At 45.7% G+C, this 12,121-nt stretch overlaps 1 protein-coding gene and 1 long non-coding RNA gene across 4 annotated transcripts in view; one reads left to right on the top strand and one right to left on the bottom strand.

The window, feature by feature from the left end:
- The first annotated feature begins 1,882 nt into the window (after window positions 1–1,882).
- Window positions 1,883–12,121, top strand: part of LOC310706072 — a 37,025-nt gene continuing 26,786 nt past the window's right edge. The window contains exons 1-2 of one of the 2 annotated variants that reach the window (XR_014525637.1): window positions 1,883–2,746; window positions 5,052–5,158. This is a non-coding gene — a long non-coding RNA (uncharacterized lncRNA). Of the gene's footprint in view, window positions 2,747–3,054; window positions 4,101–5,051; window positions 5,159–12,121 lie in introns of those variants that run through there. The other variant, XR_014525638.1, reaches the window with a different exon arrangement.
- CLYBL (citramalyl-CoA lyase) overlaps window positions 9,929–12,121 on the bottom strand; it is a 187,907-nt gene continuing 185,714 nt past the window's right edge. For both annotated transcript variants that reach the window (XM_083501339.1, XM_083501340.1), the window contains exon 8: window positions 9,929–10,312. In XM_083501339.1, the coding sequence (XP_083357465.1) occupies window positions 10,217–10,312 (96 nt within the window). In that variant the 3' untranslated portion in view covers window positions 9,929–10,216. The remainder of the gene's footprint in view (window positions 10,313–12,121) is intronic.

The raw sequence follows: 12,121 nt of genomic DNA, 5'->3' as shown, positions 1-12,121 counted from the left end.
CCTTATTTCCATATTAACAGAACTCCAAGGGCCCTTTTCATTCATGGGCCTGGGTTCTCATACCAAACATCTCATATATATATAACCCCCCAAAGTGCTGTAAAACTAATTTAAGGTGATGGTGTTAACAATCAAAACCCTAAGATTTTGGGACCAGGCAATCTGAAGGACTGCCTGCATTAATGTGTGATTGCCCCAGAACCAGATGCCCTGCCCTCTGGTCCAACACTGAGAGTCAGTGACTATCGGGACAGGGCCTTTTCTGCAGGGGCGCTGCATCTCTGAAGGAACTCCAGACACCTCCAGCCCAGTTGGTTTCTGAATGATTTAATAGCTGTTTAATCTGCTGTGTTATTTTTATCAGTTGAAATGGTTGCCGCTGCTGTTTTAAATGCTGTTTTTGTTACTTTTGTGCAATTTTATCTCAGGTCACATCTGCATCAAGCATTTGAAGCACAAGGATGCTTTAGCTGAGATTCATGCACTGCAGGGGGTTCGACTGGATGACCCTTGGGGTCCCTTCAAGATCTACAATTTGCTCTTTTACCACTTTTCAGTGCCCAAGAGTCTCCATGATTGTTCATTTGTTAAAGGTGCTGGGAATTGTAGGTGTGTAAGATTGGTACTATTAACAAAGTGTTATTATCGTTGTCATTTTAAAGAACCTGAAATTTACAAACCACTGCAAACAAAAATAACACATCCACATGATGCTGATGCAAAAACTATGCACACACTAAGCAAAAGAATGAAATATCATTCTCTCTCCTCCGCCCCACTCCCTACTTCTCTCTCCCACCAACCACCAATGTAGAAAGGACTCTATAAATTGAAAACAAGAGTCATATGTACTTTTGTTATCCATGATGAAAATCTTTCAATGAAAACAAAATTTTTAAGAAGCAACTTACAAAAAACAATTCCCAGAATTCCATGGACTGCAAGAAGATCAAACCTATCCATTCTTAAGGAAATCAGCCCTGAGTGCTCACTGGAAGGACAGGTCCTGAAGCTAAGGCTCCAATACTTTGGCCACCTCATGAGAAGAGAAGACTCCCTGGAAAAGACCCTGATGTTGGGAAAGATGGAGGGCACAAGGAAAAGGGGACGACAGAGGATGAGATGGTTGGACAGTGTTCTTGAAACTATGAACATGAGTTTGACCAAGCTGTGGGAGGCAGTTGAAGACAGAAGTGCCTGGCGTGCTCTGGTCCAGGGGGTCACGAAGAGTCGGACACGACTAAACGACTAAACAACAACAAATGATTGTTAAAGTGTGCGTTAAATGTGTGTTGTGGTTGTGGGAACATTGTTTTACTGCCAATTGTAAAGCACCTTCGGGAGGGTAATTTATCCCGAAAGGCAGGTTTTCAAATCCATTAAATAATCAAGTAATTTCCAAGCAGTGGTTTGTAAACTAGTCCTCAGTGAGGTGGAAAATCCCAAGTCGAGGCTGTATCACTTCAGTCTGTACCACAAGGACAGGGATCCCATTCAGTCCATGCATAAAACTGTGTTGAGCCTGCAACTGCTTCTCTTGAATTCCCAAAATCTTAAAAATTAGAATGACAAAGCAACTGTTTTTATTAGACATGAAGAAAACACATGATCAAGAAGGAAGCTTTTTGAATAGCCTAAAAAGCAGGAAGAAACCACTAACCAAGGACCCCTCTAGCAATGTTGGACTCTTGCAGTTGAGTATGCACTCTGCTTCCATTAAAATAAGTACTGTAAATGAAAACGACTTTTTTTCAGGAGGGTTCCTGCACAGTGCAGATCCTCTGTACCAAGAAAGAAACCCATTACTGTAGAGATGAAGAAGAGCACGTGACGTTACTTTTGTAATTGGAGCGACGTGGGACACAACACCACTTGGGTAAACGCGAGAAACATGTTAAGCCAGTAAAATTTTCGTGTGAACCTGGGTTGGCTCATCCACACATTCCACCGCTGCAGACTTACATGATTTGCTATCCTTCAGTCGACAAAGGAACAGCAGCCAATCCCAACCCTCTCTGAATCTGGACTGGAGGAATCTACTCAAAAACACCTGGGTGCCAAATGGGGCGCATCACTTGCCCAGGGAAGGGAGGGAAGGAGGCGACACCCCGGGACTGGACCGGGTCTGTTATAAACATTTTTTCCCCGGCTGGTGCGGAGCTCGCTCTCCTCGCCTCAAAATAATCTTCGGCAAAGTTTGTAAGGACTCATTGAGGCCTTGGCGCGCTTTTTGGCCCTTTCGCCCGGTAGGCGCCTTCCCGCGCCTGAATCGACGACCCCACCTCCTCCCCCCCCCCAGGCGCGGGCGCCTTTGAGAAGACACGGCCAAAACAAGAAGAACAACAACGCCAGAGCAAAGGGGGCAGGCAGGAATTAACTGCCTAGCTCGCTAACTTAGCAAGCCAGTCAGTCCATGGTTGCGATGGAGGAGCCCAAATTATCATGGCCACAAAACTCGATAATATAATAATAAACTGCAACCCAGACAAAACATTTATCTCCTCGCCGCTCTGCCACAAGGACCCGCATGGTCAGGATTCATGGCGACCCTCCGATTCTGTGGAGAATGGTCTTTCCTCATGCGTGTGTGAGAGAAAAAGAGAAGGAAAGGTGGAACCGCATTTCGGACACTTTCATAAGTCTAGTTAAACTCTGGCAAGGGCTTGCAGCGCCATCTTGGATCGCGACTGCTCCGAAAGCAAGGCTCCTCGGCTTGCTAACCGAGCTTGACTTCACGAGAGCGCAGGTTTGTGTGCACCCGAGCGCGCTTTTTGGTCCCCGGGCCTTTTGGTTTTGCTGCCTGTCGGAGGAAAAAACCCCAAAACAAGGGTTTAGGCAGGACGCAGGAGCGGCCTCACAAACTTTGCCCTGCTCCAGGAGTTCCCAAACTTGGGCCGCCATCTGCTTTCGGACTACAATTCCCATCATCCCTGACCATTGGTCTTGCTAAGCTAGGGATGATGGGAGCTGTAGTCCAAAAGCAGATGGCGACCCAAATTTGGGAAACCATGCCTAGTCGGTGCCTTTTTGGGTGTTGTTTTTTTTTGCAAATCGTTCGTTAGGATCATCCAGATCAGCCTCCCTTCTTCATTTTCCTTTCCGCAGCCTTCTTTTTTTCTGGCACCGGGGCTGCCTGGCTCTCCTCTGCTCTCAGTTTCCTCCTTGCTAGTAGGCCAACGCTGGTGCAGCTTATTCTACAAGAGGTTACTCGAAAGGAAGCCCCTTCCACTTCAGTGGGACTTACCCCTAAGCGTTTATAAGATAGAGACTTTTAAAAACAGCCGGTTTTTAAGACGGGGGGAGGAAAGGAGGCGATGTGGCTGACGTCCTTTGGAAGGCTACACCCTCCTTCTTTAAAGCCCCACCTCTTAAGCTAAATGTCTCTAGGGATTGGTCACTCAGAGCTGAAGGCGCTCTGTGCATGCCCAGGAACATTCAACTGCAGATAACCAAGAACAGGTTCATGGTGCTCACATTCAGCGTTGTTTCCCTAACACGTGTGCGTGTGTGTGTTTTTAGGGCGGGGGAGCCACTTTAAATTTAATCAGTCGACAGGCTCAATGACTCCTCCCCCCGCAAGTGTTTTCTATTTACCCGTTTAAGCAAACAGAGCAGCTTTCCCGGAGCGCCCGTCTTAAGCGCAGCTTGTAGGTCATGAAAAGGTTGGGGCCCGGTTTGCAACTCCGCATTCTGCTAATTTCTTAAGGAACACTCTTTGCGGGGCCCCCGCACAAAAGGCGATGATTTAATGAGGAGGAGAAACAAACTGGCTGATTGTTGGCGCTCGCAACTTCCTCGGGAGTCCCCCTGGCAGCCACAAGCTGATCTCTGCGCCTTCAATGCGCTCGCCTTCGGGAGGAGAGGCCGGCCTGAATAGAGGACAAAGGCGGCTTGTTCTGTTTATTTACCCTCCCTACAAGCTGGGTTAACCTCTCCCAAACAGCCCAGGCTAAGCCCGTTAGCCGCACAGCCCAGATGACCCGCTGCAGATTCGCCACTGTCATGCAAACGAGCCTCCTCGGACCCCGACGAGAAGATCCACCAGCTGCACCCTCTCCCCAAGCAAGCTGGAGGCGGGGCACCCAGGGGTGGGACAGCGGGTAAGTCCACAGCCCTTTCCCACGTACTTGAGAGAGAGCACATTCCATATATGGGGGAAGAAACGATGGTTGCTTTATTGGAGAGAAGGTGTGGCAGGTTCCAGGGTTCATCCCCAGGTGGGAAAGACTGAAAACCTGGAGGGAGTTGCTGCCAGTTAGTGGATACAGTGGTAGCCTGCTTCCTGAGTTTCTACTGTTTTAGGGGAAGGTCTTAGGTCAGCGGTGGACCATTTGCTTTTACACCCAAAAGTCCCCAGGTTCAAATCTCCAAACCCATCCACCTACAACTCTGGGAAGGATATAAGAGATAATCTGAGTACTGAAGTATGTTCAGGGTCCCAGCCACAACACTATTTTAATCCTAAAATTGTAGAATTGAAAAGGTACCCCCTAGGGTCATCTAGTCCAACCCCCTGCAATCTTGCTTACTCATTAATCATTACTACTAAAGACAGTGAGGTTTTCTTCTTAATGTCCCACAGAGGAACTTACGGTCTTCAAACAAAAACATCCTGAAGGTCCCAGGCCACAGAGAGGTTAGGCTGGCCTCAACCAGAGCCAGGGCTTTTTTGGCTGTGGCTCCGATCTGGTGGAATGCTCTGTCACAAGAGACTAGGGCCCTGCGGGACTTGACATCTTTCCGCAGGGCCTGCAAGACAGAGCTGTTCCACCAGGCCTTTGGTCAGGGCACAGCCTGACTCCCTCCTTTGGCAATCTTCACAGAACTTTAGCCTAATGGTTGCCATCAATTTGAGTTGAATTAATTTTAATGAAATGATTTTAGAATGTTGTATTATTTTATTGTTGTTAGCCGCCCTGAGCCCGGCTTCGGCTGGGGAGGGCGGGATATAAATAAAATTATTATTATTATTTATTAATGAGCGTGTTTAAGCTTCTGGCTTTAAATAGGTCTGCCCTTAAAACACTTTGAACTTGCCCCTTTTTATTTAGATGATGCTTAGAGAAGCAAAGGTCTGTCAACGCCTCCAGCTCAAATGCTCTTAAAAGAGGACTCTTGACTGCATTAAAGATAGCCTGGATGGAGGCTAGAGAGGAAGGTGTGAATAAATTAGCACTTGTGGCTCCACCCACTTTTACTTTCCCGCCGACCACTGCCCTGTGGTCTCTGGAAGGCTGCCTACAAAGGAAAGTGGCCGGGGGTTGGAGAAGGTTCCCTGCCCTGGCGTCATAGTTGGGCTCTTGCGTGCGTTGTCTGGCCAAGTAGCAAGGCAAGGTGACATGCTTCAGGCCAGGCCATCAGATTGGGGATAGATGAAGGCAGTAACTGGTGCATGAATGGCCTAGTGAGTCTGTTTAAAGGTGTTGGTCCTAGCAAAGGTGTGTTTGGACTCTTGACTGCGGTAGCAAAATGCCTTGGGCTGGCCCTGAACTCTTGGCCTGGTTCTATCTGGCATTGGAGGGAAGGGCCATATGTAGCTCTGGTGGTGGTGATCTGTCTCGGGAGGCAATGGAGGAGTGCGCCTTTGCGGGTGGAATCAGGCTGTTGGATGGTAGAGACCGACATGGGAGAGACATGTTTTGTCGCAGCTGGGGCAGATGAAGGCGTCCAGTTGTGCTGCTGCAGATGCACCATGGCCTGCCTTCTCCTCACTCCTCCCAGTGGTATTTCCTCCTCTGGTCACTGCTATGGATGCTCGACCTGACTGCCAGTCTCTAGGCACTGCAGTTGTCTGCAAAGGATTTCCACATGGCAGGGTTGATGTTGCCAGTCTTTCTCACGTTCAGTGTTCAAAATTAGCCAGATGCGTTTTGCACCTGGCTTTCGACCACTTGCAACCAGGTGTAGATGCCTGGGTACCAGGATGGTGCCTGACATATTCACCACCTGGGGATCTGGACTGTGTTCACACACCAATACTCCATCCTGTAGAATTCTATCTGTTATATTTTATCTGCATAATCAGAATGAAGTTCTGGTACCAAATTGCTTTTTCTGTGCAGCCTGAGCAGGAGCAATCACCATTAAGAAAGAGGTTGGAATAGGCCAATATATATGTGGACTGTCCCTGGATCATTACTTTTCTCCTTTAACTTCTCAAAGATCTTAACCTAGCTTATGGGCATAGACAGGATTCATGTTGGGGGGTGGGGCAGAACCAAGCAATGTGTTTGGTTATTTATTTTTATATACCATATTTTTTGCTCTATAAGACTCACTATTTCTCTCCTAAAAAGTAAGGGGAAATGTGTGTGCGTCTTATGGAGCGAATGCAGGCTGTGCAGCTATCCCAGAAGCCAGGAACAGCAAGAGGGATCGCTGCTTTCGCTGCGCAGCGATCGCTCTTGCTGTTCTGGCTTCTGGGATTCAGAATATTTTTTTCTTATTTTCTTCCTCCAAAAACTAGGTGCGTCTTATGGTCTGGTGCGTCTTATAGAGCGAAAAATACAGTACTTGATTTGGAGGAAGACAGCTGCCCATGACCTAGCTCAAGGTTGTCCTCTGAACTAGCCAGATGTTTAACCGTGAATCAATCACAGTCGGTCCATTGTTTGAAATGCTCCTCAATTTCAGCTCTGTTAAATCTGGTAGCAGGGCTGGGATGGGGTTCTGCCCCAGGCTGAAGGTACTGCCTGTGAGCACATACTACTGGACTAGATTCAGGATGGGAAACACCTGGCACTCCAGATGTTGCTGGCCTGTAACGCACATCGTCCCTGACCCACTGGCCATGTTGGGGGCTGATGGGAGCTGGGGCACCACAATATCTGCAGGCCACAGGTTCCCTACTCCCAGCTGAGGTGGATCAAGGATCTGATAGTAGTCAGGCAGTTTCATGTGTTATGCTTCTGGATCTTTAATCTCTCTTTCCACAAAATGTTTCTGAGTACATACACAAGGTCACACACTGCTACCATGGATTAATCAATATCGAGCAATTACCACCCTTAGTTCTCTACTCCCAATTGTTTATGCATTTCGGAATCTGCCCTTGCCAATAAACTTTAATGGAAAAGCAGACCAAAGAACTGTTTCCCCACAAGGTTTGGGAGGTACTGCAGTCTGGCTGTCTGAAGGAGCTAAAGTGGCATGAAAGTTTGGAAAATGCTACTGAGCCCTAGTTTTCAGAAAGCTAGGAAAAAGAGCCTACCAACTATTGGAACTTTTGAGATTCAGCTGCTCTTTACTTTTGCGGGAATTGTGAAAGCAAAGCAGGAGACGCTGAGGGAAACCTGATGGTTTGACTTAACGGGCAGAATAGTTATCTTTAAAGGCTTATTTTAAAAACCTTTCCCCATGTACATTATTAGAGAGTGAATTGCTAGCCATGTACGGATCATGCAATGACTCAAACTGCTCAATGTGTGTCTGTCGCGGCAGAATGGTGAAAACGTGCTGCTTCCAGGTCTGATGAGAGGCAAATATGGGTCAGTTCCTGCTCAGTGTTCAAAATTAGCCAGGCACCAGATGCATTTTGAACCTGGCTATTGGCCACTTGAGACCAAGTGAAGATGTCTGGGTGCCAGGATAGCACTGATACCTCCATCTTCTGGAGGTGCATACCTGGGTATCATTGGATCTGGACTGTTTTCACACACTAATATCCTATCCTTTGGAATTCTATCAGTTATATTCTATCTGCACGATTGGAATGAATTTCTGGAACCAAAATGCTTTTTCTGTGCAGCCTGAGCAGGAACAGTGAAAACCTTATAGTTAGTAGTTGTAGCTTGTCTTCACTTACCCCACCCCACTGCCCTGCTCACAGATGTGAATAGTATTCTTACGTTATGAATGATCCTTTTCACCATTAAGAAAGATTGGTAGGAATAAGCCAATATCTTTGTGGACTGTGCCTGGATAATGTGACTTTTCTGTAAGTTCTCAAAGTTCTTAACCTAGCTCAAGGTAGTCCTCTGAATGTTTAACTGAGAATCAATCACAGTCAGTCCATCATTTGAAAAATAAGACTTTAGAACTGTCTTACCCCCAAAATGGCAACTATTCCATTTTGGTGACTGTAACCTTGGTTTAAAGAGCCATTTGGTGCCTAACTTACATATCTGAGCTTCTAACACTGTTCCTGACTCAAAAGCACTGTCTTGGGCAACGCTAATTCCGCTCTAGCTCCCTTGTGATGCATCTCCTGTAAAGCAACATTCGTGACGCACCCATCATCGGGAAGGATTAGAGGCAAAGGGGGTTGGTTGCAGGCTTCTGAAGGGGTTAGCTAATCCATATTAAGTGGATTTGAGTTTGCACGCTTGGTCTTAATTGCACGGATGGTGAATCAAATCCATTAGTGGTGATCATTACAGAAGCAAGTGGTGGTTTATTTTGGATTAATCCAACAGGCAACGGGCCTTCAGATTTAAACGACTTAAATTGGGAAGAATTATGGAGGGCAGAAACCTAGTGGATTCCTCTACCTTCAAAAGTTGCAGTGTGGAACTTCCATAAATATGGCCTCCCTCTCTGAATTCCCCTCTTTGCAACTTTTAAAGAGATTGCATGAGTCCACTTGGGCTGGAGTTGGGAAACGGCTTACCATGGATTCAAAGGAATCTATGAAGGAAATTGCAAAATGTTGCAGCGTGGACTGTTCCTCTTCAGGGTTCCAGTGAGCCATTCCTTTCCCCAGGATACTCCATTCCATTCTGCAGTCCCCTAGCATCCTGTTTTCTGTCCTCCCTGCTGCAACAAACCCTCAGCATTCCGTGACCCACTGAGCATGCTCAATTATCATTTGGTTTCTCCCCACCCCCTGGCTGCTCCCCCCCCAATAACTTTTAAACTACTGCTGCAAACCTTGGAATTCCCCCAAACCTTCTGATGCCTCCCTCTTATATGTGGATGGGGCCGTTTTGGTTGCATACATACACCCTGAGAGCTCAGATCACTATTACTATGTACTTAGGTCGTGGTTTCCTTCTGATAAGTGCTGCTGTGGCCAAATGTATTGCTGTTTTCCACTGGAGTGACTGGATGCAAAGGAAGACAGAGCTCTTGTACTTTTCATACACTGCAATCCTATACAGTACACACACGTCTAGTGGCGGTTCCCTCACTGCAAGAAGTGAAGTCACAGGGAAGCAGGCAGAGGGTCTTCTCATTAGTGACGCCCACCCTGTGGAATGCCCTCCCATCCAATGTCAAGGAGATAAATAACTATACAACTTTTAGAAGGCAGCGCTATGTAGAGAAGTTCTTAATGTTTAATGTTTCCTTATGCTCTATATTGGAAGCTGCCCACATTGGCTGGGGCAAACCAGTCAGATGGGTGGGGTACAAATAATAAACTCACTCCCAGATAAGGGAGTGTAGAATGAGGTGCAGAACTGTGGCCCTCCCAGATGTTGTTGGGACTCCAACTAACTCTTCTCATCCCTACCTAGCATGGGATGATGGGAACTGTAGTTCCATATCATCTGAAGGGCCACAGGTTCCCTACTCCTGGTGTATAGGATTGCTGCCACTGTTGTACAGAAGAAGGACTTTTTGGAGGGATGGGTTTTCTCTTTTGTATGACAAACTCTACCTCCCCCTTCTATACAGTTGTACCTCGGTTGTCGAATGCCATCCGTTCCGAAAACGTTTGACAACCACGATGCTGCTTCTGATTGGCTGCAGGAGCTTTCTGCCCTCAATCAGAAGCCACGTCGGATGTTTGGCTTCCAAAGAACATTTGCAAACCGGAACACTCACTTCCGGGTTTGTGGCATTCAGGAGCCAAAACATTAGAGTCACAAGGCATTTGGGATCCAAGGTACAATTGTAAAGGGTATGAGAACTCTGCCCCCTCTTTTTTTGCCGCTCATCATTCCCCTTCGCCTGGAAATCTTAAAGTAAAAAATTAATCAGACTTGGCTTTCTGCACCAATTTCATTGGTTGTTGTTTTTAATGGATCCGTTCCCCGCACAAGTCGATCTCTGTTTTCAGCCGAGTCTTAACAAGTGAGTACAATGGGAAAAGGGCTCTGATCTTTCCAATATATGGTCCATGACAAGGAAGAAAAATATATGGCAATGTTCAAGGGCAGGTAAACAGTGTTTTGTCGAAGTGTGAACGGTTGCATTTTTCTTCCTCCCAGTTATCATATTATCCGCCTTCAAATCACTCCTGGAGCCTCTCTAGGGGGAAGCTTCATTTAGCAGATCATTTTTTCTGAATGGCTGTGGCAAGACTAACAATGTTCTGGGCTTGCTTCAGTAATGGCATGTCTATCATGCTGCCACGGAAAGTGAAGGCACCCTGGAAAAAGAAAAAAGAGAAGCAGAAAGAAAATACCAAATGCCAGACCATCAGCATCTTAAAAGGGACCTTGGGAAAGGAAAATTGCAGGCTTGGGTTAGCTTTTCATACATTGCCGCAAGACAAGAATCATTAGATCCCACATGAATCAAACCGCGTTGTCTTCTGCTGGCTTTAGAAAAAAGCCAAGAGGCACTGACAATAATAAAAGGGAAATGTACGAAAAACAAACAAAAGATGTGAGCGTGTGAAAGACCAAAACAAAAAACCACTGTGCGTAGAAAAAGACATATATTTACCTCCAAGCCAGAGTCAGAAATGACGCACAGGATGAAATACATTGGCTTTTGGGATGGGGTGGTGAAACTGGGGGTTGGAGGACCCATATGATTGATCCTGTCCCTTTCTTGAAGAGGGGGAAGCAAAGAGTACACTGCTGGCCTGGATCCCTGGGTCAGGGAGCTCTCCCTTCATACTCCCCAGGAAAAACTGAGCTGAGATGGGTGAACGAGAAGAGTAGCTCGCAATTATCACAGATGATGTCTAGCCCACGCCAGCGTTAAGGTGTCCCCTCCAGCCGTTTTGGGACTACAACTCCCATCATCCCTAGCTAACAGGACCAGTGGTCAGGGATGATGGGAATCATAGTCCCAAAACAGCCGGAGGGCCAAGTTTGGCCATCACTGATCTAATCCAACCCAACCCCCTGCAATACCCTACTGTTTTGAAAAGGCATAGAGCTAAGGCACATCAGTGGCATAGCATGGATTTCCAAACTGCTTAGGAAAGCCAAATGGCTAATGCAGATGGGTAACCTACAATTTCCTAAAATGGGTGCACAATAAAAAATAAAAATATGAAAAACAGTACAACTGAAAGTAATTTACTTCATCCAAATGACTATTTAATGTAAGACGTTTTGAGGTTTATTTTATTTTTTCCCAAGTGCACATTTTTTGTAGCTCACAATTATCATTTAGTACGCAATAATCATTTATTACTGCTATATTAAGACATAAAATCATAGAACTGTAGAGTTGGAAAGGGACCATGAGGATCATCGTATCTATCCCTTCTTTCCTTCCCTCTCTCTTACTGGATTTTTATCATTATTTAACATTCTTGTTTGAATACAAAGAAATACAAATAAATCCTTAAGTCTAGCTGGATAACTACAACAAAAAGTTAGCCTGGAACAAAATATTATAAAATAGCTTTTTAGTTGCACACACCTTCAGAACAATGCACAGATCTACAGATAGGCAGAACAATCATTTTCATTATTATTATTTATCTCTGCCTTTCTAAGCATTGTACGTTCAAGGTGGCTAAACCTTCACTGCATACTTGCCCTCATAAGTACAACTGAAAATTTTGCTGTAAATCCTCACTTCAGTAGCTGAGACTGTTTTGTTTTTCTTTTTTGTGGGGTAGTAATGGGGAATGTTGCAAGAATTCACATGCAATGTAACAGTGAAAACTTGATCCCAGTAGTATCTGCCGTTTTAGAAAGCACCAATTTAAGCAAACTGCACTCCTGGAACCATATTACTAAAATAATAGGTTGGAAACCTAAAGGAGGAAACTGTAGTGTAGAAAACGTCAAGGAAATCAAATGAGGGTTAAAGTGCATACATGTTCGGTTTTCTGGTGGGTTTAGATAAGTTTGCCGGGGGGCAGAAATCACTAAAAATCCTAATAAGAAAGTAGGAAATATATTTTCCTAGCATTGATCTGCAGCATTGAGAAGGTTGAGTCAATAATGTTTTAAGTTTTGTTTCCTGCAGCAAACTCAATTAAATTTATTTA

Source organism: Podarcis liolepis (assembly GCF_965112155.1).
Source record: "Podarcis liolepis genome assembly, chromosome: 4".
Lineage (NCBI taxonomy): Eukaryota > Metazoa > Chordata > Lepidosauria > Squamata > Lacertidae > Podarcis > Podarcis liolepis.
Note: the sequence above shows the minus strand (reverse complement) of the source record. Positions and strands in the feature narration are given on the sequence as shown.